This window comes from Copadichromis virginalis, linkage group LG15, assembly GCF_057382275.1.
Source record: "Copadichromis virginalis isolate Kocher_CV1m ecotype Utaka linkage group LG15, C_Virginalis_male_GT1.1, whole genome shotgun sequence".
Taxonomy (NCBI): Eukaryota; Metazoa; Chordata; class Actinopteri; order Cichliformes; family Cichlidae; genus Copadichromis; species Copadichromis virginalis.
The window spans coordinates 6034660-6059637 of record NC_140632.1 but is presented as its reverse complement, the minus strand read 5'-3'; the positions used below and the strand labels follow the sequence as shown (position 1 = coordinate 6059637).

The 24978-nt window shown below is 41.7% G+C and overlaps 1 protein-coding gene and 1 long non-coding RNA gene across 2 annotated transcripts; one reads left to right on the top strand and one right to left on the bottom strand.

The window, feature by feature from the left end:
* Positions 1-1744: 1744 nt before the first annotated feature.
* dll4 (delta-like 4 (Drosophila)) lies at positions 1745-11255 on the bottom strand. Its single transcript, XM_085431501.1, has 11 exons — positions 10815-11255; positions 10392-10652; positions 9945-10002; positions 9003-9266; positions 7020-7080; positions 5847-5977; positions 5447-5616; positions 5128-5347; positions 3890-4625; positions 3437-3545; positions 1745-2976 (listed from the first exon to the last, which is right to left on the bottom strand). Exons 1-11 carry the CDS (start codon positions 10866-10868, stop codon positions 2971-2973), a joined length of 2070 nt encoding a protein of 689 aa, XP_085287627.1. The 5' UTR covers positions 10869-11255; the 3' UTR covers positions 1745-2970.
* Positions 11256-15378: 4123 nt separating this feature from the next.
* On the top strand, positions 15379-24386 carry LOC146691622 (uncharacterized). Its single transcript, XR_014915370.1, has 3 exons — positions 15379-15464; positions 16382-16492; positions 24290-24386. It is a non-coding gene; the product is annotated as an uncharacterized LOC146691622 (long non-coding RNA).
* Positions 24387-24978: the final 592 nt, after the last annotated feature.

Below are 24978 nucleotides of genomic sequence, written 5' to 3'. Positions count from 1 at the left end.
TTATACATTTTATTTTCTTCCCTTTTCCTAGATTGGGAATAAATAGCACTGATTAGTGTGTTTGTCTGGGCCCTGGCTTGTTTTGAGGATGTTTCCTGAGAGCCCGAGTCATGTGTGCGAGCTAAGTACAGAACGAAATGAAAACGATGCGTGAGAAAAGCAGTCAGCATGCAGTGGCATGTTCTGCTTTTTTCCCTTTTTTTTTTTAATCAGGGAGGAAACAGGAACTGATGTCACCGGGTCACAAACAGGATGCTGTGATTATAACACAATGAAAATGCCTGACTGTGTTATGGACACCGAGAGGCCAAAGAGCAGAGCCTTAGCATGTGCGATGGAGTGTGGATGAGAGAGCGCTCTTGCTCGTAGGTGTGAGTGTGGGGACGGTGGGAAGCGCTATCAGGCTGGGTCAGGTAACAGATGACCACAGCGCGAGAGGCCTTTAACTGGGTGATTCATCACTGTGATAGCACGTATGTTTTTTCCGAGCATGTGCGGAAGCTCCCCTTTCCAAACTCTTTTCTTTTTTTCCTTTTTTTTAATGAACACACCCTAGCTGAGGATGAGGATGCCTAGGTCAACGGGCTGACAGGATGAGTGTGTGTGGATGAGTGTGTGTGTGAGGGAAAAACCATCCAGATTCTCTGCTGAGTGTTGATTGCTGCTGATTAGGGGGGTGTTGACTGTTGCAGCATTTGTGTTAATTGGAGTCAGGAGAGATTCTGATAATGTGCATGACACACACACACACACACACACACACACACAGAGAGAGAGAAAGAGAGCGAGAGAGAAAGGAAAAAAGAGAAAATAAAAAAAAAAATAATAAAAACACTGATCCTTAAGCGCTCTTCCAAACTGTGTGGAACAGTGGCTATTTTCCAAATAGATGAGGATGGTAAATGATAGCAAGACGAAGAAGAGTACTCTGATAAAGATCTCTATTTTAGAAAAGTTGACTTATTTATTTATGTGGAATCCTCACAGATCCGCTGGCTTCCATCTGGTTTCACCCTCCTCTCTGCTGGTGCCAGGTCCTCTCTCCAGCTTTGTTTGCAGAGGAGTGGGTGGTACGGAACCGGGCATTGAAATATTGCTCTTAACCCTGAAGGGGAGGAAGAGCAGTTGGGGAGCCTGCAAGTGCCTGAGTGTATTTTTTTATGGGAGGAGGTCTCTGTGGGTCGTGCGCACAGGCTGAGAGGCTTGGCATATGCTGCTGTTTTTATGGCACTGCAGACTCACACCGCGCTCCCCCACGGCATCTGCTTGGACGGCTGCGCGTGTGTGCACGTTTGCGTGCACGAGCTTTATGAGGAGGGAGGGGTGAGAGAGAGAAGAGTAGTGGTGGTGGGGAGGCATTCCCCCTTTTGCCCCGCACCGGGCTTTGTTTCACCATTTCCAGCTTGAGGGGGTGGTATCCGTGGAAACGGATTTGAATTTCAAGCCAATTTAGGGCTGGAGAGAGAGAAACAAGGGGGTGGGTGGGTGGCTGAGTGAGTGGGGCCAGAGCCAACAGCATTTCCAGGAATTACTCGAGGTAGACATACTACATTCAAGGACCTTCATTTACCAAATGTCCAAAACATTATATGTGAGGTTGTGTTACTGCAGGAGAGCAGTTAGCACTGATTAAACCAATGCTGTTGGCTGAAATGAAGCTAAACAGATATAAATAAATACTAGACACACACGGTCAATAATGTAAAAGAAAAAAAAAAAGGCCTCATAAATAATTTCTTTCCAGAAATTTTCACAGAATTTTTTATTCTACAGAAGTTTGGTCCTTATAAATATGCATTATATACAAAATAACATTATAAAACATATAAAGAGCAGTGTGTCATATTTAAATTAAAACTCTGGAAATACTCATTTAAAAAAAATTACATTATTGGTTCTGTACTTTTGAAATTCATTATAGGCAGGCAGTGGTGTGACAGTCTTTTTCTTCTCGTTTTGAGTCTCTTGTTTTCAGTTGCATTAAAAAGAACAAAAAAAAAAAAAACCCCAACACCTTTTTTCTATGCGCAAACTTTTCCCTTTCTCTTGGATCGTGCTGGCACTGCACTGACTGTTGTGCTCCTGTGGTTTTCTCTTCAAATCTCTGTTGATTTTCAAAGTATTTTTTTCCCCCATTGTTTTTGTTTATTTATTTTGGTAGTGCAAATCGATCCAAGGATAGACAGGGGCACACAACTGAGCATTCAAACCCCGTTTTTTTAAGGCTTCTAGTGAATTTGGGCTGCATACGATCTTCACCCTTGCGCATGACGTGTCCACCCCCCCCAAATTTCTTTTTTCCACGTGATTGACGGCTGAAGATTAGTTTCAGACATTCAGAACTCAGCAGTGGTGAGGTTGGATTGTGACACGGGGTGAGTTCACTCGTCTAGACCCTGAGTCTTGCATAGCAGGCGAAGCTGGCTGGAAAGAAGGAGAAAGGTGGGGGGGCGGATTTGGAGTGGTCAAATCTTTAGGCACCTTTTCTTTTTTACTGATTGGTTGGCTGTCAAAGTCATCATGATTATCACACAAGGCCAGGTTAGATACACAGGGCGACAATCCACCCTTTATCTCTCTCTCTTTTTTTTTACTGTCCAGGATGGCCAAGGTTAGAAGTTTAATAATTTCACTGATGCTGTCGTCACACCTCGTGCAGTCAGTCTATTTTTTTGCCAGTCCATTTAACCATTGTCGCGACTGAGAGAGGTCCTTCACTGTACATGTGTTGCATACAAACACTCGGTCAAAGTTTTTCAATTCTGTCCTTTTTTTTGTTGTTTTTGTTTTTCTTTCCTTTTTGCAGAGCAGACTTTTCTGCCCTCTCCAGTTCTCAAGTGTTCCAGAGCAGCAGTGAACATCTAAAATGATCTCCAGTCTCTTCTCAGCATTTGTAAACAATCCAGAATATTACATTCTGCCTTGATTGTGTCTCCCCCCCTCGTTCCCTTGCCTTCTGACACTCACAGTTTATACCTGTGGGATAAAAGAGAGAAAAAAATGGAGTTACACCAAATAATTTGAACAACATAAAAACAGCAAATTAAAAACAGTTTCCAAGCACTCCTTTAGCTCAAACGCACTGGTATCACTGTTATGTTTTGCTTGGAAGTAAACATCCTAAAAATTCCACTAAAAGCCACAGCACTAAAACATAGCACCTTTGAGACTGAGCAGAGCCAAACATGTGCGAGAAATCATTATAGGTTCTCACTTTAGGTCTTCATATGGCCAAGATAAAGTGTAGCTAGCATAATTTATAGAAACCAATAATGCAGGGAAAAACAGCAAGTCTCATCTTCTCCTATGAATGTTGGTGTACTAGTGAGGAATCGTGCACTTGAGACAACCTAATGGATGTCAAATAGAGGATCTAAGGCAATGCTGATGAAGACGTGATTTTATTTCATTTCATTTATTTATTTATTTGCCTTACCTCAGTCGCTATGACGCATTCCTTCCTCTCTTCCGCTATAACAAATACCGACTGGTACATGGAGTCTCTCGAGGAGCATATTGTAGATATTCTACACTCTGGCTTTTCGCTGCAAAACACAAATCACACTTTGTGTTAATGCAAACTAGAAGCACATGGCAGAACTATGCGTTAGGTGTATACACATGCGGCGAAGCAGCAAAGAAGAGTACATAGCTAAGCACTTGTTCAATATAAACTCTGTGGATGAAGAGCAATGTATGGTTGGGGGCCCACTGTTGGGTGCAAATGAGGATTACATGACAGAGGCTTCTCATACATAACAGTCATTTCTACTCAGCAGAGCCCTGTATATATACACACTATCTATGTGAGTGGAATAAATAGTTCTTTAACAGACATTATCGCAGCCAAGACGAGAGTATAAAGACATGCAAAGATGTTTTCTCTTACCTGTACACTCTACTCAAAGGCATTTTATCATCTAAACCCTTGTCATAAATAAGACTTTTATCCTCTTGTGACTTTTCGTCCTTGAACTCCTTTGATTTCGAGTTGTAAGGGTCCAAGTGATAGTTTTTATGAATAAAGTTTGATTTCTCTGAGTCACAGTCTACTTCCAGGCTGATTTTCTGGTTGGTGTTTTTGAGCTGGGACACTGGGATCAGGTTATCCCTCTGACTGCTGGACAAGTTGTTCATAGTCTCTGATTCTCTTCGCTGCCTCTGGGCTTGCCTGTGGATGTGCCTCAAGGCCAAGACCACCATGCACAGCACCACCAGTAGTGCCACCAGCCCAACAGCCAGAGAAACCGCCGCCCACTGGAAACCATCTTTGTTCTCTCCGGTGGTCACAGGAGAGGTGACGGCGAAATATTCGCATTGGGGTCCAGTGAATCCAGCGGGGCAGCTGCAAGTTGCTGGAGACTTGCCCGGCCCACCTCCCCCACTGCAAGTACCCCCATTGAGGCAGGCCCGAAGGGAACACTCGTTCAGGATCCGGTCGCAGTTTCGCCCTCCGTAGCCGGCAGGACAGATGCAGGTGTAGTCGTTGATTCGGTCCTGGCAGGTGCCTCCATTAAGGCAGGGGTTTCCAGCACACTCGTTGATGTTGATTTCGCAGCGCTGGCCGGTAAACCCTGCGCGGCAGCTGCACACACGGATGCCACCATGGAGCTGACACAGACCTCCTATGAAAAAAAGAGAAAGCGGATGTAGATCATAAGCATCAACGAATACAGGTTCGGAGGAAACTCAGAAGCTACCATTAGCAAACAGAGTGAGAGACGTTTCGACACTGAGGCGTTTCAAAATCAAAGACAGAGAACACAATCTCCGTAATCCCTCCCGCGAGGCTGCTTGAGTTCACACATTTCCACTGAATCCACAGTGTGACCGCAGTGCTGCATATTGTTCTCCCAGCGCAGAACAATCCCAGAGCCCTCTGTGTTTACATGAGGACAGAAATTGAACTGCGCTGGCTATTTGTCCCCTTTCATCAACAACCACAGCAAGCTGTGGTGACATTTACAAGCTGCTGCTCGAAGCTGCTGAGTGTTTACATGGAGGACAATAGACACCAAGTTCCCACCAATTCCTGTTGTTCCAGTGGCAGGAATTGGAGTGGGGGGGGAAAGGGAAGTTCAGAAAAAAAAAGGGGGGGGGGGGGCAAAGAGGAAAGGAAGACTGTACCATTAGCGCAGGGAAGCGACGTGCACTTGTCCACTTTCTTCTCGCAGTTGAGCCCGGTGTAGCCTCTGGGACACTCGCACATGTAGCTGCGCCCGTTGTCCTTTTCCTTACATTTCCCCTTGTGGAAGCAGGGAGAGTCGGCACAGGTCAGCAGGCTGTGCTCACAGTGGGAACCCTCAAAGCCCTGGGGACAGGTGCACATGTAGCCACTCTCCAGATTCTTGAGAAATGGAAATAAAAACAAGTCAGTGAGTAAGTATGATCAGCAGTGAATGTTGAAACCTAAAGGTGGGCATGCACCGCTCAGTTTCCTACTTACTGTGCATGTCCCCCCATTCCTGCAGGGGTTGCTGTCACACTCCTTCATCTCCAGCTCACATTTGACCCCCGTGAAGCCTGGCAAGCATGTACACGTATAGCTTCCCTGGCCAGTGTTCATGCAAGTGGCGCCATTCAAGCAGGGATGGTGATGGGTGCAGAAGTTCAGGTCTGGATTGGGGGAGAGAGGAGAAGAGTGTTTGTTTACAGGGTGTCTGCAGGAGACACACACACACAACCAATCTACCCCCGGATGTGTAGAAAGCTATGAATAGAACACTTCAGAGGAAACCTAATTTACTAATGCTTTCAAGTTAATTCAAATGAAAACAGGGTGCAAGTAATATGAGAGCATCTTTTTAAAAAGGAATAGCAGCAGTGAGCCAAGTTGTCTGGCGTACCTTGGTCACATAATAGGCCTCCCCAGCCCTCCTGACAGTTACACTGCCACGGCAGCTGGCAGGTACCGTGCTTGCAGGCCGGGTACTTCCTGCACTCGTCACAGAACGTGCCCTGCCAGCCATCTCTGCATCTGAAAAATTAAAACAAAAACGAAAGACATTTAAAACATTAGTCTTTGTTTTTTTTCTCATGCTAAAAGTGTTGTGATTGCAGTCTTAAGCCATCAAATAACTCAGATTAAATATCCCTGTAACAGATTAATTGGATGTTAATATTAAGAAATCGGTTAACATCAGTAACTGCGTCATACCACAGTTGGACACAATCATTAGATGATTAATTAATGCATCACAGAAATCTGAAAAAAACAAACAAACAAACAAACTTTCACTTGGCTAAAAGTGAGATCTTGTAGTAGTAAAATCTTGTTAGTTCATCGCTCATCACTCAGTGAAACTGCACTTTATTTGTACAGGTAGGTTATACAATGTATGTACAGCATGTGTAGACGTTAATGCTAAGAGTGGGGCTGGAAGCAGGGATCTTTATTGTGTTTAAAGATTACTAATTATAATATAATAATACCCAAGCAAAAATATTTTTTAAAGATTAAGATGCTTCCTAAAGGTTCCTAAGATCGTGGGACTTAAGATGCTCTTTTAAAGGTTAAAACATTTTTCTGTTACTTAGTGCGCAGAGACATGGGAGCAGCTTTACTGGTATCTAAAGGATTTAACCTTAATCTGGAATGGTTTTAGTGGTGGGAACGGTGGATTTGTGCCTAAAAAGAGGGCAAAAATAAAAAATCAGGAGGAATTTCCCACAGCGAGTGGGTGAGTGTGTGTGTGTGTGTGTGAATTATCCACGCTGGTGAGTGAGATAGGGCAGTGACAAGGAGGGAACATGGGAAGCGGAGAACTCAGTGAGTGATGCTGTGAAGAGAGGGCGCGGACCGATTCACTTAATGAATCATATGGAAATATTTCAGCTCATGTGGATCCTCGGATGATAAAAGTGCTTTTGTTGCGCATAAACTGGGAGGCAGCTGAGTGAAGAAGTTGAGTGAAAAACAACCCAGGCCTTCCACATGAAAGGAGCTGACGCTGTGCCCATATGTGCTCCTTTCCTAACAGCCAACGCATATTTCAACACTTGCAATTATTAATACTTACACACACTCGCCAGGTTTGGTGCAGTTTCCATTCCTCTCGCTGCAACCCTCCAGACAGATAGCTACAAGCAGAAAGAAGAGAGAGAAAAAAATGAAACTTACAGTAAGGGTGCTGCTCTTTTACTGTTCTTTGCCTGTTGTCCACCTGTTCCTCCTGACACAATACATCAGGTGTGACAATTTCACATTTTCCATACTGTTAAAAATAAACCATAAGCTAAAATGTCACACAAGCCCCTTGCACTGCCATTAGGCACACAACAACCAAGGCTTTCCTTGAAATAGCCAACTGTAAGCTCTGTATATTAAAGTACACGGGGCCTTGGTGAGGCTCAACTTTCCTCAGAAGCCTCCATTTGATCTAAACCTGTCCGCCACACCCACAGCTGCCACTGGGTGGGTCGTTTGTGTGTGTGTGTGGGTGAGAGTTTGTTTGTCCTGTTTTAAGTGTACCGGTCATGACACTGATTCGCCGGGGCAACATATCAGGCGACTGACAGTAAGCGGCCGGTTTAGTCCAGAACAGATGCTCGCTCTCAATAGCAGACAGCTGTCACTATTGTTGTTTGTGGTCTGCCAGAACCATATTTGCAGCTGCCACTACCGCGCGCCCAACAATGGAAGGGGACTAAACATCGGTGGCGCGTGGCGGATAATAATGCTGCGATTAACCTTGGCGCGTGCAGTCGCCCGGGCTCCTTCTATCAATGCCCGCGCGCACCCCCTCGCGCCCTCCCCTCTCTCCTGCAGATTAAGTTACCGGGCACGCGCTTTCTGAAGGTACAGTAGTAAACAGAAATTAACAGCTCTTCCTTTAACTTACCTGGACAGAAACGGCAGGTAAATGTTCGCTAATACGCGTAGATTTAGCTTAAGTTAGCCAGCCATTTGTGTCACGTGACTACTACTACTACCACTGTGCGCAAGTGTCCACAGTGTGTGTTTCTGCATTAATGTGTTTGCTACTAAGCTCCTTCAAACTCTACACTATGGCCCCGAACGGCCGGGCTTGTTAAAATTTATGTATGGGAGCGTGTGAGCGAGAAGGCAAATTATGGCCTCTGAAAGATGCCCAATCTGTCTTTCTCATGTATATTTTCTGTAGTCAGTGGCGATTGATGTGTGTGTAATTGCAACACGTGAGCCCATCTGGTTAGAATTTGGCGCCACAGTCAAAATAGCACATGCCAATTTCTCTTTCACCGCCAAGTGACATGGATGACAGATCCGCTGTCACCCGTGTGGCCACATATCCAGCACATGGTAACTATTACTCTCACGGTGCCTCCTTCCAATCTACTCTTTGATTAATTTGTTTTGGTGAAAGGGGGCCCTTGGTATTGTGGAGCCAAATGGCATCGAGCCTCCTCATAGGCTCATTCAGAACTTTCCAAATCTTGGGAGTGCTGGTGCACGATCTGGCCAAGTGGGTTTGCACAAGTATAATGTGCCTGTTGTCGTGCTAAGCCTGCCCCTGCCAAGAAAACCCATATTCAATGAGTACCCACAAACCCACCAATTGCACGTCAGAATTACATGATTACAAATTATATGAAGCAAACAGCTATGAAAAATGCATTCCACACCAAAATTGCCTATCAGACTTGCCAGATATCATGAGGTCATGTCTAGTTATAGCACTCAAACATCCTGTGGCCTTGAGGATGATGACCTATGGGTTACACAACTCACATACTAGCAACAGCTGATATCAAACTTATGCATTTCTCTCTATAGGCAGAAACCATTATAATGATTATGAAGAGCAAAGGACGATGTACAGAAACAGATTCATCAGAGTATTGGACAGTTAACCACTTTAAGGTAAGGCCTGTCCACCAAATCCTGCAGAACACTATCCAAAAACTCATTACAATCAGATTGAGTTGAAGCAACTACAGACTGTGATCACCAAGAATAGACTACTGATAGCAAGTGAGCCAGACAGTTGTAAAACATAAAGATTATGTAGCTGGTTGCTTACGTTCTTCGCAGTATTTCCCCTTCCAGCCGGGCAGACAGGATAGCTGTCCATCACGGGTGCAGGTGTAGTGGCCGAATCGGTCATCCCTGGGCGTGCACTTTTTGGAACAACTTTCTCCGTAGTAACTTTCATTGCAGATGAATCGGTACGAATACTTCAGCTCTGTCTGCACATTGGCCAGTGTATCCTGAGACCAGTCAGTTCCTACACCAAGTTGTCTTTGGATGGTAAAGAGGCTAATCAAAGCGTCTTGGTTGTTGGTTTCTGAAAGAAGATGAAGAAAAAGAAAAAAGAGGAGAAGGAAGAGGAAGTCAGAACTAATGGAGGAAGTTTAGAGTTTAAACCTGCCCATGTCCTGGATTGATTATGATTTTATGTCACTTATGCATCATAAATGGCTTGCGAGGTCAAAAGTCATCCACTTTTGCTTTAATAATCTGCCCAGTGCCAAGCTGCATCCCTTATCAAATCCCATACAGCTTAGATGAAAGATAAACTCAGGTTGAAATTTCCTCTTTCTTTCCGTCAGCAAAAACATTCCCAGGCCCAGTCCCCTCTTCCAAAGGGCAGAACAGAGTAAGGTGTAAAATACAGGAAGATGTAGTCAGGGGCTTTTGGCAAGCACTGAGTATTCTCACCAAAGCCCACAGCTCTTTCCCACGCCAAAAATAAACTAGAGGAAGTTCAATTGTATTGGGTATAAGAATGAAAAAGGTGTTCTGAAGTTCATAACAAAAGGCATGAATAGGCGTGAAAATTGTCTGAAATGATGAACAATTAACGGGAGGTGGAGGGGGAACACTTCAGTGACTAAACTGCATTTAATAGCCCAATTTATTTTCTGCTTTCGTGCATGTTAAGTGTGCAAAAATTGTAAACCGACTGGAGTGTGTTAAACCTACAGACAGAGCTCCCTCCTGTGGCAAAAAAGGCTGCACTTACCTACAGGTAGGTTTCCATAAGGTGAATGCCAGGCTTCAATTATTAATGAAAAGGACCCCTAAAGAGAAAACATATGCCGTTAATACATGCTACAAATACTATAGCGATTAAAAAAAGAGTGCTCGCAATTTAGACGAGAGCCTAAATCTTGCTTATTTTTGTATTTCATAGGCTCCTGCTAATTGAGAAGAGAAATTTAAATCAGACTTAAGACTGCACGAGGAAATATGTGTCACAGTGATCACGAGAGCCTTTCTGGATTTTGAAATGAACGACATGGCAGCAGTCCAATCTGTTAGTCGAAAGAGTATTACCTAATGATATGGATTAGACTAGCTGACCAATAATTGGTGCGCTCCCAAAATGCATAGCAGTTCCCCGAAATCAACATAATAGCAATCGCTGTAGTGAAACAAATAAAGTGGATGTGCTGCTCCACGCCCTTACCGGCCAGCCAAAGTTGAAGGGTATTTGAATCGGTGTAGGTAAAGTGCCACTGTCCTTGGCGCTGAAAGAGTTTGTCCCCAGCACTGGTGTCATTGTACTTCCAAAGATGCAGTCACCTGGAGAGACCACAGCCTGATAGTTCTTCAAGCAAATTCTAAAATAAGTCCTGCAGTTGGGTTTGCATGCATCTCCGTTTGCAAGCAGACCTTTGTGGTTTTTAAATTCGTGGAGATCCAGCTCAAAAACTCCGGATCCAAATACCTAAAAGAGAAGGAAATATTATTTAAGAAAACGCCGTGCAGCTACATGAAGCTTATTCTGTTATTTAAAAAAAGGAGGGGGGTAAAAATTAAACAGTCGGCTCTCCATCTGGTTTCGCCGAGGTCTCAGGACCACCAAGGAGATGTAGATCCTCTTTCATACCTGTGATATTAACGTGGTGCTAAATGCGATGGTAAAGGTGAACCAGGCTGCCATCCTTCTTGTTTCTCCAGGGCAGCCGCGTCACCAGCCACTCACGCAGCAAAACCTTCTTATTCCGAAGTATTGACGCCGAGGTAAACAAATAGGGTATTGAAAAAAACCCTTCCACGAAACACTATAAATCCTCCACTCCCGATTAGTCCTCAATAGCTCCTTGTTGCCGTGCGTCAAAAGCGTCCAGAGGAAGCGTTTCCAATCTCCAAGTTATCCAAAGGTGAGGGAAGACCAATATCCACAGCTGTGTCCCACTCCGTCAGCAGGCGTCCTCTCCTTGCATGATATTGTACTCCACAATGGTCAACTCCTCTGTGTGCGCGCGGCTCAGACCTTGTTTTGGTGCTCAAGTCGGTGCGTCAGTGCGCCACGGACGTTCATCACTCGTCTTATTACTACTGAATGAACCCTAGTGTGTCTCCTCCCAGATATATAGACTACCACTGCGCTGCTCATTACATAAACTGCCACTCACCCAACTGGCACCGCCCACTTTACATATTCAACCCCCTTCTCTTTCCACCCCAACAATTATCCAGATTTAATACCCACTGGCAGAGAGATGACTGACCACCATGGATACCGGGCGATTATTAACAAGCCCCCAACATCTGCTGACTTATTTTTAGCGCACAATATGCGGGGCGCACATTTAGACTTTTTTTTTTTTTGCACAATGAGAGGGGACAGCGCAGGAGAGCCGAAACTTCGAGAATGGAGAGCAGAAATTCAATTACTGTCCTACTCTCCTTGTACCTTCCTTAACCCCCGGTTCCACTCAATTGCACGCCTAATTAGCCCTTACTGCAGCACTGGAGCCTCGCACACTTGGGCTATCCTTCCAGGACCCTCCACTCTCTGTGGGGTCACATGTGCGCCTCCCTCGGGATGTAAGACAAACAATGAAAGCAGAAATGCGATTACAGGGGGGGAGACAATCTTTTGAGTTGTTTTTGAGTTTTCAGAATGTTACTTTTTTTCAGACTAAACCCAGAAGCACAAGAGCCAATATCTTACAACTCCCAAACCCAAATGATCCCACTAAAACGCACGCTTGCTTTAATTTAGAAAAAGGGCCTTTGCTCAGCTCCAATAAAAAATGTATTTTACGCACACCCACCTACATTTCGTATTATGTTTCCATTCTGTTTTTTCTCCTTTCTGAACATCTTATTCTAGTTGTGTTTAATGTTGCAGCGCGTGCGCCCCTTCATGCCCACCCAAGTATTTTTACGGTTAATGGCAGCGTGCCTCCTATTGTTGCGGCGCGTGTCCCTCTCTCGCCCTCATGCGGGTGTACAGGACTGGGGGACTTAACTATTCAGCTGTATGCAAATGAGCTCTCTCTCTCTCTCTCTCTCTCTCTGTGTGATACCCTACAAACACACACGGAGAGACTGCGCGTGGTTTCACCCGCGTGCGTAAAACTGATTTATTCTCCACGCGGCCTTTTACATCTAATAGGAATCTGAGCCCCGCATTTTCGAGATAAAATATTTGATTTGATGGCCTGAAATTGGCAGCGGTGATGCATCCAACTATTAAACTGACAATTTGTCTTATCTTAAATCCGTTTGACGCAAATAATAAATAAATAACTTCCAGGTTTACCCACTAAGGATGACGTAGACGCCAGTGTAATGCACAAAGAATGTCAATCACATAAAATTTATACATGTTATTTATTGAATTTGTATTGAAAAGACTTCCGGGGGATATTTAAAAGAAAAAGAATCCCTATTTGAATTTTTGGAACCCACTCTTTACCTCAGTTTCCCCCCTCATATCCATTGGCTGTTTTTTTGATTAATCTCATCGGTTGTATTTGTTGTTCGATCGCCCGTGTCTCTCTCATTTACCATCTGGTGGGAGACTGGCAGTCCGACGCACCGTTTTTCTATCGTCTGTTCGCGGAGGGCACGAGCCAGTTTTCTCCAACCTGTTCATCTAAATTCTGTTTGGCATCATGTGAGCGTTTGTTAAGAGGAAACTACAGTAATAGTGTAATAAAATGACTTCCTACGTGAACGCTGGGGATATGACAAAACTTGTTGCTGTGCAGCAACACCATTTGCCCACGTGAGGAGGAGGCTTCTGGAAAATATGATAATCAGGTTGTTGAAGACAAAACACTGAATACTGTAGTCAGTGCTGAGCATATGAACTGTGCACTCCTCCATCAACTCTTTTATTTCCCCCCCGTTTTTTTCTTGTAGGTGTGCATGCTATGCTTATGAAAAGGGAACAAATGTGTCCAAGTACATGTGACTAGAGTCTGATTAATCTTAAAATCTTAGTCACCTAGAATCAACAAAAGCTGCTTTCCCCCCCTCCTAAAAGTGTATATTTATGACTTAACGGATGATGACACGCTTAAATAGTCTGTGATTTTCCCTTGACCTCGGCACGATCTCAAAGTGTTTGCATTTCATCTGTTGTTTCTGTGCACTGCTGAGAGTGAAAATGGAGAGCATCTATATTTATTCAGTGTTTATATGAGGGAGACACGATGGATTGGTTGAATGCTTGTCATATTGACACACCTGTTGTGTCTCCAGTGGGTCCGCAGAGACACAATGGCATTGGCTTGACTGAGCCATATGCCGTGCAGCTCTTCCCCCCCCCTTTTTTTTGACTCTCGGATGCTAATTCTGTAACTTGTTGACACTGCGATGTTGATGACTCTTTCTGATTTAATGAGGTGTTTTTAAACAGAATCTGTGTGTGCGCTCTATAGGAGCTGCACCTATTTATTCAATTCACGCATTTTGAGTTGGTTCAGGATTACTGATCCACATTAGCACATCAGTTTTTCTGCCAATAATGGTTTCTAATCATCTTCAATATTCCCCCGCTTATCTGCTTTATGGCCCTATGTCTCCAGTCCAGCTAAAATGTCACCACCATAAAAAGTGTGACAGTTGCAGTTTAACAGGTGAGTGCAGCTGATAACACAAAACTGTCTTTACTATGAAGACAATGCCATATGGGCTTTGTTTTTTTCTTCATAAAGCTGAACTAAACCAAACAGCTTTGCTTTTTTTATACAACACTGTTAATGTCGGCAATATCAGACCCTTTCTTTTATTATAGTGCTTGTACAAGATAGCAGATATTACACTTTTATATACTTGCAGATGGCCTATTCATGCTTACTTACTGATTATATTTGGCAAAAGTTGAAAACTCTTTAAAGGGAAAGCATTGAAGCTGTAAAGCATGGTAGGCAAAAATCAAAACACGTCGCACGATGTCTGCAGTCAGAAACATTTCCAGTAGAGGATCTGAGATAGAGTTAAGCCGCTGTCATCAAATGCTCTCTGTGGTTTTATTTATAACATGCGTTGCTGAAAAACCATTGTATTCTTGAGCTCTTATGCAATGCCAGGCAGCAACTGGAGCCCACAACAAGCCAACTGCTTTGGTGCAGCTCATTCTTAAGCTATTTGGACCCATTCTCTAAACCACAAGCTGGGACCCTGCATTTATTAAGATGTTGCATCAAAGCTCGCTGCTTTCCAGCAACACAGCAGGATCTGACTGACCAGGCTTCAGTTCATGCTGTAGCCTTCATCCGAGCGCTTTGATGTTTGGATGTGTGTGTGTCTGTGTCTACGAGCTTGTATGTGGGTGTCGTGGAAGCTGAAGAAAGCGTACAAGCTCATGTCTCCTCTGCTTCCTCTTGCGTCCCTCTACTCCACAGCGAGCAAACCCCCCTCGTGGGTTTTGCTGGTGCGCTTCAGATCGTTCCGCGATGCTTTCCTGGCTGTTTGTGGATTTGAGGAACGCTGCGGAGAAAACCGCGTTTCCTGTTCTCACCATTCTGGACAATTCTCATGAATAATTGTGATCTGACAAGGAAGTGTAAACAGGTTGATCGGTCAGAGAGCGGCCAAGAAAATATCTATTGTTGTCAGTGGAATGTGAAGAATGCTGTATTAATGGAGCAAGCAAGATGATGTCAGCCTCTCCATTTATCACACGAGTAATCTGAAAACGAAGGGCAAGCGCTACAGTATAGGCGCATCTGTAATGATACTTGAAACTTGGAAATATGAGAAGACAGATATTTTTCTAATATGCTGCTCCTTTGTCACTCTATATCAAATTAATTTATACAGTTTTATTTGCCACACATGGCTTAACATACAGAAGGCTATTAAAGTTTTTAGGGCCGCAGATCTCTTACAAGGGAGTTATAAGTATGCACACTACCATTTGTACTACCTTGAAACTATTTATATTTTAAACTTTTTGTGGGTAGATGAAGTGGGTTTAAACTTCAATGGGTGCTAATCTAAAAAAAATATAGACTCAACTAAATTGACATAATATAATTTTGCTATGACAGGAATCTGCTTCTTTGTTCAACCAGACCATAACAGCAATTTTAACTCCGGTCGTACATTTTTGGAGTTATCTTTGAAGTAGAATAGTTTGGATAACAAAGTGGAATCAGAAATCTCTTCTGCTTCTTCCTTTTTTCTTCCCAGGTTAAACTTCTGTGGACAAGATGTAAAGTCATCAAGTGTCCACTTTTACTGTTTTAGACCACAGAGAGTGAAGGAAGGAAAAGGAAGCCATTAATTGTCTAAGGTAACACATGCTGTAATTTGAAGCCTTGACAGTTTTACATTTCACTACACCAAGCCTGTCTTATAGGCAGAGAAATAACAGAACTGGGAGTACATCAGGTGAAATGGTTTGGACTTCACATTTTGTATACTATGACTCAGTCGTTATATACGACATGTGTATGCAGTCAGTCATATTTGTCTGATCCTGTTTAGCTGGATGATGATCAGGAAGGCCGGACCATATCTACTACTCAACGAAGCTTATATTTGACGTCCACCTGGGCTTTATCGTAAATGTATCATAAATCCTGATTTAATTGAAAGGAGGCCAGTGTGTTGGAGTAGACTGACATTGACATCGACAGTTACACCAGAAGACGGCAGATTTATGACCTGCTCCTCAGAGGTACAGGTTCACTGCCTGGCTGTATACAGGATACTTCTTAGTCACACCTGAAAGACCTCATTTAAGGAAGTCACGGGTGACCTGCACAAAAGTGATTCAGAAAAAAATCCGTCAGCAGATGCGAGTCTCTCTGGATTTTCCATTTTCTTCAGTTGCAGGTGAAGGAAATGACCTCGAGAGGTCAAGCTATAAAAAAAAGTGTTTCTTTAATGAAACCTGAAGAATGTATAGGTTAACATTTTAAGAAGTTCTTCATACAAACCAATTTAATAAAAGTCCAGTTATTTTAATTAAAGAAGGTGAAACATAGTTTAGATAATCCATGATATTTGGTTGAAAGGAAAATTCAGACATCTGATTCAACTCTTGAAATTTGGACTTCATTGGAGCAAAATGCCCCGTATCTGTCTACCTTAACAATGCTTTCCCTTATGTTCTGTTTTGGAACCTGTCTTTTCTTTCTCTGACTTCATGGTGTTTACTACAAACAGCACTGTACCAGCACTGACTTGGCCTTTTGACGATTACAGTGGCAACATGAACCATCTGGAGTTGTTTAGCATGCCGCAGACTACAGAGAATGTGCCGTCATCAAAACTCACCTTGTCTGAGAACATCATAATCTCAAGGAGGGGGTCGAGGTCAGTTTTACCTTATCTTAATGGAGTACACACTAAGGTTTGAGGTTAGCTTTGAGTTTTATAATTTAAATGAAGAAGTCACACAAAATCAAATAAACATGTTTTTTTCTCCCATATGTGATATTTTCTAGATTGCTTCAGTGCAAATTGCCCTTTTTACAAAATGAACTATAGAGATGTCTGCCTTCTGTTGGTTATAATGGACCAAAAACCATAAAAAGCACAAAAACATACATCAAATTTTACTACGTAAAAGAAATACTTCCAACATGAAACAACTCAAAACAAAGGGTATTTCCAGGATTTTTTTTTAAATAAGGTGAGACAGAGGAGACTGAGAGCACAGGATGGAGAACCCAGACAAATTAATATTTAAACAGAAATAAAATCATTGTGGAAACCTGGGATAGAAAACACGTTTTTCAGGCTCATGTGCAGTCCTGTGTTTACACATTCATTATGTTATAAGTAGTCTGCATAAAGAATTTAAACATAATGTTCTGATAAATAATGTTTTTGAAATCCCTTAAAAGATGTGAAAATGCTTATCTCATACGGACTCTGAGAAATGTGTCCCATATCAAGCCGGTTAGATTATTGTAATGCTCTGTTTGCATCAGTAGGGTGACTTCAACTCATTCAATATGCAGCAGATGGAGTCCTTAAAGGTACGTGGAAATTTGACCATATTACCCCAGTATTAAACTCTCTTCATTGGCTCCCAGTGCAATATAGAATTACCTTTAAAATCCTTCTATTAGGTCACAAAGCTCTCAGTGGTTTGGCCCTCCTGGGACATCTCTGACTTAGCTCACTGTTTATAACCAAATCAGACCTCTCAGGTCATCAGGTGCAGATCTTTTGAATATTCCTAGAATCAGATTCAAGTATGCTGAGGGTGCTTTCAGTTACTGTGGTCCTGTTCTTTGTAACAAGCATTTGTGCTCACATTCAAAAACAGATTCAAAACCGTCTGGTTCACACAGGCTTACAGTCAATAGCTGTGTGCGTTTTTTTTTTTTTTTTTTAATTGATGCTTTTCACTGCCTTGAGGCATTGTAAAATCTACACAGATTTTTATGTTTTTAATCTCCAAGGTTTATGATAATGACATATGCTATATAAATAAAACTGCTATGTTATATTTTGTATAATGAAAAATATTTAGATTTGCTCAATTGTAATAACTGATTGATTGATGGGTATAAAGTTTGGTCTTTAATATTGCAATTCTGCAAAAAAAGTACCTACAGCTTTAAAATGAATAGCTCGAAGTACAAACCACAATAATTGCATTGATATATAATAATCTAATATAATAATCTCACAGGGAATAAAAGCAGAAAGCATCATAAAGGTACTTTCTGTTCCTCTTTTAGTCACAATGGGTTGTCACTGCAGGTAGCGCTGCATGATTGATTTTGTAGATTTATTTACTCATTTTCTACACCAGTTACTCTTCCTGGCATGCTTCTTACGTTTGTTCGGTGTGTAAACCAGCACCTTTACCTGGTGTGTTATGTGTTCAGTTACATTGTGGTCATGTTTTATATGCAGTGCCAGCCGATACAAACAAATAAAATGCTGGGACTTTTTTCTATGTTCTTTGTTCTGGTCAGGTTTTTTTTTTTTTAATTTGGTGTGGGGGTATATTTGTCATATTTGTCCCTCGAGTGAGACATTTGTGAGTCATTATGCTATGATTATTATTCCTTATATTGAGATGGTAATTGTTTAGGGTTGGGTTGATGCAGTGTGTAGTTACATTTCTAGGGAAGAGCATGTCACGTTACTCCAACTTAACTCAAGACAAGCTTTGCAGAATTTAATCAGCACAATTTTTGTGAAGATGAAACTGAAAAATCAAACTAAAATACTTTTTTACTGAAACAGTTTTTCAAACATAAAAATTGGGTACATGAATTCATATAACAGAGCAATGCCAGTGTTATGGACTTAATGATTTTAAGTTCTGTTAATGTTTACTACAGGACTCAGGTGGAAATGATTTAGTATTCTGATACAAACGCTGTGATTGCTGACATGATTTACGAGGATGTGGATTGTATAGGTTTCCTGCCTTTAAGCACCACAGTTTAACTGTAGTAGCCATGGAAACACAGGCTATATAAGCTAAATATAGTGACAGCAGCTCCTGAAGTTGATAAAAGCAGCAGATATCATTCACCATGAACAAAGAGCTTTCAATAATTATTCAGATAAGTGGAAGGACTCACCGCTCAGGTGAATTTTTTGATATGTAGTTCAAAGTCAAGGCTTTACTGTAGTGATAAATAATAAGAGTAAAAATCATGACATAGTGTTTAATAATAAAAGCACACAATAGGTTTGTGATTTCTGTGTGTTTCTTTGTATCTTTTAAGTTTAGTTTTTCAAGACTTCAGAATCAGTCATTTAGGAATTAAATCAAGCCATCCATTAGATGAGCAGTGAGTGAAAGAATCCACTACACAAATCCCTCCCTGGGCATGAATATCCCAGTGGATTGGTGCCATAAATACGTGTTTGGGAGTGAGAGTGAAGTGGGTGTAGGCTATGCAGTCTCTCCAAAGCCTTAACCACAATGAGATTAGTGTCAGTCGGCAGCATTAATCCCAATAGTCTCCCAGCAGCAGCAGCATCAAGCTGGCCCACCGTTAGCTGAGAAAAACACCGGTGGGAGGCTGAAGGGAGTGGGCAGCAGCGACTTAACCAAATAATGGATTAATCAGTTACAGATAGAGGAGGAGACGACTTTCTACATAATGTGCAAAGAAAAACAAAAAAACTTACTACTGTGATGCAGGCTTGTCCATTTTTTTTCTATACGGGCAATTTGCTGATATTGTTGCCTTACATATATCGCAAGATTTATATTGTATGCCTTGTTGTGTTAGTATGTTAGTATATGTTTTGTTCATCCTACAATGATAAGATGACACAGCTGACACATTATTAAGCGTTAAGTATATTTGGATTAATTATTTTGTGACACAATAAAACAAATATCTTTAGACTAATGTGAGCTTATCGGCTCACAACACCTTAAATCATCAAAAATTTTAGAACATTTTCTTTTTGACAATCTTGGATTTACCCAGAAATTTGGTACAAATACAATATGATGTATAAAATACTATTTAAGATAGATTTTTCATCGACTTCCAGCATATCTAAACAGCTATTAAAGGTAACTGCCTGAAATTTTCACTGAATCAGTCAATTCAGTACCTATAACTTGGGACAGATATATCAACAAAATAAAATCAAGCAGTAATACATAGTCACACAAATAAAAAAAAAGCTCCACCATAAAAACAAAAGTATCAGTAGATAATTTCATCTAACTAGAACACAACTCTGATGTTTCCAGATGGTAGTCTAATTATATGCATTTGTTAAATATAGCCCCTTACGACCGGGTAATAGGATGGATAGACATACACATTTTTTTATTTTCAGGACCTGCTGTGCTAGATGAGTCCTATAAATCAAGTTTAAAATCATATTAAGAAGCTTTAGAAAAGCAGAAACCCAACAAGTTGCCATGTCAAATTTTACACAGTTGAAAATACTTATAGCAAAACAATTAAGAGTAATGAAAAAGCGATTACTACTCACAAGCTTATTTCTTGTGAGTAGTCTTGGAGAGCCAACTTGCCGTGTCCACATGGTGTGATTCATAATCTGTTACAAGACCCTAACCCTAATTCCATGACAGCAACAGGGAAGCAAGGATCAGGCAACCGGTATGCTGACTGCCAGAATGAATGCTGTTTCACTATATTGACGATAGATTATTTATGTATATATGTGGGCATGTGCCCTATCACGTCCTCAACGGGTGGGTCAGATTGACAACCTGTCAAGGGTGTACCCTGCCTCTCACCCAGTGGCAGCTGGGATAGACTCCAGCCCCATACACCCACGACCCTGATGAGGACAAGTGGAAGAGAATGAATGAATGGATGGATGGATATATTATTTCCCCTGTGAATGTGATGTTATGTTGTCTAAGGACCTTGGAAAGAAAAGCGACTGGACTCCTTTAAGTACTGTAAGTTTCTTGAAAACGTTTCACCTCTCATCCGAGAAGCTTTTTCAGTTCAATCTCCTCTGGCGCAAAAAATTTGTGTAGCTATCCATCCAATTCAGGGTTGTGGGGGTTGCCCGTTTGTGTTTGTTTCATGTGTCGTGTTCATCGACGTTCCCATTAACGTAACTTAAGGGTCACTGGAATTTGTTTCCATGACAGAATTTTGTTTGAAACACCACTGAACACAGGAAAAAATATTACTGGTTAAAAAACATTGATTAACTACAAAAATGATCAGTACTGAATACTGAGAATTGTGAGTGTTGTAACTTTATTGCAGTTTATTGTTTGATAACAGCATTTTGGTTATTTTGTAAGTGATTTAAGTGTTAGCCACATGTCTAGTTAGAGCTGTTAATTATAGATTTAATTTTCTGCTAAAGGGGAGCATTTAACAGGTATTTTCATTAGAAAACTGCATTTCCCAGAATCCTTTGTGGTAGACGAAAGTTACTCTGGGTTTTAGCTAGCAAAGAAAGTTTCGGGAAGCCTTTATATGTTGCTCTGATGTCGAGCAGTTTATTTGTTGTACATTCCCCTTTTTGAAGCCTTATATAAAGACTATCGTTTCTACAATTGATGTCCGATCCATTTTTTTGGCTAAGTGGATTCGCCACAACAGTGAGCCCCAGTGCCATATACTTGTGATTGTTCTTGATTGGGATGCTTTGCTTTGAATATACAAATATTTTTTGCTGAGAATTGAGAATGCAGCTCAAACATTATGTAAAATATGTAAATGCTATGTCATACATAATGGCCTTTTAAAAATATAAAGATCCACTTTTTAATCAGAATATAGCATTAAGTAAATTCAACTTCTGGGATATTGATCCAGTTTGGTCAGTTGGGTAGTGGGGAGGGTTGCTAATCAGTTTCAGCTTCTTTGGTGTTAATGAAATTAACAACAGGTGCACTAGAGGGGCAACAACTAAAACAAGAATGTTTTTTTTCACTAGTCTTCATTTGTCTAAGCTCAATGTCACTACTGGTGATAGGTGCCAGGTTGCTCAGGTAGCCCGATTCCTCAAGGATGGCACATCAGTATGTGCCATTGCCAGAAGGTTTGCTGTGTCTCCCGGCACAGCCTCAAATGTGTGAAGGAAATTCCATGGAGACAGACAGTTACTCTATGAGAGCTGGACAGGGCTGTAGAAGGCCCTTAACTCATCAACAAGACCAGCAACTTCCTTTGTTCAAGGAACAGGTCAGTGATATTCTGAGAAGGCCTATTCATGGATTGATGTACAGACCTCTACATGCTGTGCAACAGTCCCCTGACTGCCATTAGGTATTGGGATGCAATCCTCGGACCCACTGTCAAAGCCTACACTGTTGCAGTACAACCTCGGTATCTCCTGATGCTCTACAATGCCTGGCTCATGTGGCTAGTGTATGCAGGCAGTTTCTGGAGGTTAAAGGAATTGATGCCACTCACTGACTCCCACACTTGCCTGACCAAAATGCTTATGTTTCAGTCCATCCAAACGCGCCCAGGTTGCACCAAGAGCTCAGTGATGCTCCAAAATTGGGGGCAAACCCCCAGTACACCATCCATTGTCTCATCAAGAGCAGGCTTAAACATTTTCAAGCATGCATACAAGTATGTGGGGGCCATACAAACTACAGTGGAACCCCGACTTACAAATACCCCATTTCATGAAAAATTCAAGTTACGAAGGCACTGAACGGCAATATTTCTGCCCTTGTTACGGCAAAATGCCCGGGTAATGAAATCCGCTGGCTCTGATCGGCTGAGCCTACAATGCCCACAATGCCTTCCGAATCATGTGACAACCCCTTGGCTTCTGTACTTGCGCTTCGCTGTTTCACTTGAACGACGTATTGTTGTTCTAGTTAGCAATTAGCCTATAGCCTATCGTTCAGCATCGCCTCACTCAAAACGCGCAATGGGTGCTTCGACTTACGAAAATTTTTGACTTACGAAAGAACCTCGGGAGCGAATTAATTTCGTAAGTTGGGGTTCCACTGTACTGAGTATCATTTTGAGTTGCTCGATGATATTTCGGAAAAATGGACTATCCTGCTCTATTGTTTTTTTACTTTCACTTTTTCACTTTGCATTCAGCCCTCTGTAAGTTGATAATTTTCATATCCACCAAACAATGTGGCATTCCTAACACATCAGCCAGTCCATATCCATATAGATATACAGCAGTGTATTATCAATGGATCACTGTAGGACTAGAGTCTGCTAACACGCAGATTTTCTGAGATTATACCTGTTCCTCCCCCCACCCTTTGGCAATATATTAACTATTTTGCTGCTCTGTGCTGCAAAAACTCTGCTCAGCCCACTGATTCCCCACCAGAGACATCTCCTGCCTCCCGTCTCCTCCCGTCTCCTCCCTTCCCCTCCGACGTTGGTACGATCCAAAAAGCCGGCAGTTTGTTTGCTTGGGAAAGGAGAGTATCCTCTGAGGTCAAGTCAAACAGGATGTGCTAGAGTGTGGTCCTTCGCTCCTATTGGCTCTTTGTAATAACTCTCTCAGTGGGGCTAACACGCACGCACACACTCACACACGTAAACACTTTTTGAACATGTGCACACACACATCTGAAACGCCATGCCTAACAAACACAGACATAGTTTTGTGAAATGCTTCTCTGACAGGCTGACAGTTGTATTTATCCTAAAAGAGCAGTTTGTGATTAAAGCAGCGTGCTCGGCGCAGGCTTGTTTGAATAAGACGTTGCGTTCGGAAAATGTCAAACACTTAAACTAATAAACAGAAACTGCTACAGATGAAGACACCACTTAGCAAATCAGACAAACTGCTGCATCAGCAACTGCTCATGGCTTACATGAATTCACAGATATTTTTCAGTCTAAACTCCAAAAGGCCCTGGAAATGTTTGTAAATCCAGCATATCTAAGCAAACACAAGCTTTTCATCGTATGAAACATTCCTTAATTGCCACAGAAGTCATTTTCCTGCTTCATGCTTTGTGTCAACAGTGTAAGAAAAGGAAAGAACAAACAAATTGCAATTGTTGTTTATCTGTCCCGAGTTCTTAGTTTTGCTGAAGTGGCACATTTCCATGGGCAAGTATCTGTGTCAGTTTATCTAATTCCTTTTTATCAGATTAAACAAAAATATATCAGCCATGTTTACTAATATTTAATAAAGGACAAAGATTAATATTGTATCCGGTTGTATTAGAGCAAAATTTTGAGTTTACGTGAATTACCCCGGGTGGTTCATGGACTTCAAATGAAACATCTTGTCTGGGGCTGCCTGTAATTTTTCCAGTGCAGTGGTGATATTTTATCTTAATTAGAGGTTTTCGCTCAGTAGTCACATAAACGAACACGTAAAAAGTAACATAATGAATAAACAGACATAAGAACAGCCCGAAGGAGACCAGTCTGGAGTCCTCGTGAGTTGTTTAATTACCCTGATGTCACACTGTGTTTACATCTACACAGAAATGGGTCTGACTTATGGGCTGAAATGTTTATGGATGTTAACACGGTGAAATTGACTTATCGTAGGACCTGCAGCAGTTTAATGTTCACAATCCCCTTGGTGTGCGTAAGGAAGAGAAGCAGTGATAATGACATTTTTACAGTCAGAAAAATAACTTCGTATGTGGTAATGGAATAAAAGTAAAATGTGGTGATTGCATACATTCTCCTGATGGTATGGTATTGTTTTCTACCCTCACCTGCTTTGTAGGGCAGTCAACCTGGAGCCTAGTCTAAGCAGCGTCTGATGGCAAAATAGCAGTCACATGGTGCCCGTCACTGGCCTGACAACTTGTGAAACATGCTTTGGTAAGCAAATCAGCAAATTTAAGTTTACTGTAATATGATTACATAAGAAAACGTGGAAAAAAATTTGTTACATTCTCGAAAAATGCTGATGTTTTGTAATCAATAGTTTCATTTATGCTGCAGTGAAATTCTTAACGTCACAAACACTTATATCCCAAGATAATGAATGTAGCGTCCGTTTGTTTATATCTTCCCCGTCTCCCCCTAGATGAGTGGACCGAACTTAATGAAACTTTGCACAAACATTGCCGGGGCCACTATGATTTCCATCATCTATGTAGCATATGGAAATATTTTATACAAATCCCACAGTTGTATATATTTGTAGATTTGATGAGTAATTTAAGAAACGAATAGAATGTCAGATTAGAATGGTGTATCACAATATAACGTATCATAGCATCATACTATAATGAATGGATATGATATGGTACCCTATCTCCTGTGTAGATATGCACACACACACACACACACACACACACACACACACACTCTATCATATATGCAGTAGTATATAAAATACTGTATGTTTGTAATTATAGTTGATTATTAACAACAGTTAAAGTTACAAGTTACATTAAACACAGCAGG

Excerpts from the sequence above, each read along its gene's own strand:
- dll4 (XM_085431501.1), bottom strand. The coding sequence starts at position 10,868 with ATGGCAGCCTGGTTCACCTTTACCATCGCATTTAGCACCACGTTAATA. Across the intron at positions 9,267-9,944 it reads TTATGGAAACCTACCTGTAG|AAACCAACAACCAAGACGCT; the intron begins GTAAGTGCAGCC and ends ATCTTCTTTCAG. Across the intron at positions 5,617-5,846 it reads AGGCCTATTATGTGACCAAG|ACCTGAACTTCTGCACCCAT; the intron begins GTACGCCAGACA and ends CCCCCAATCCAG.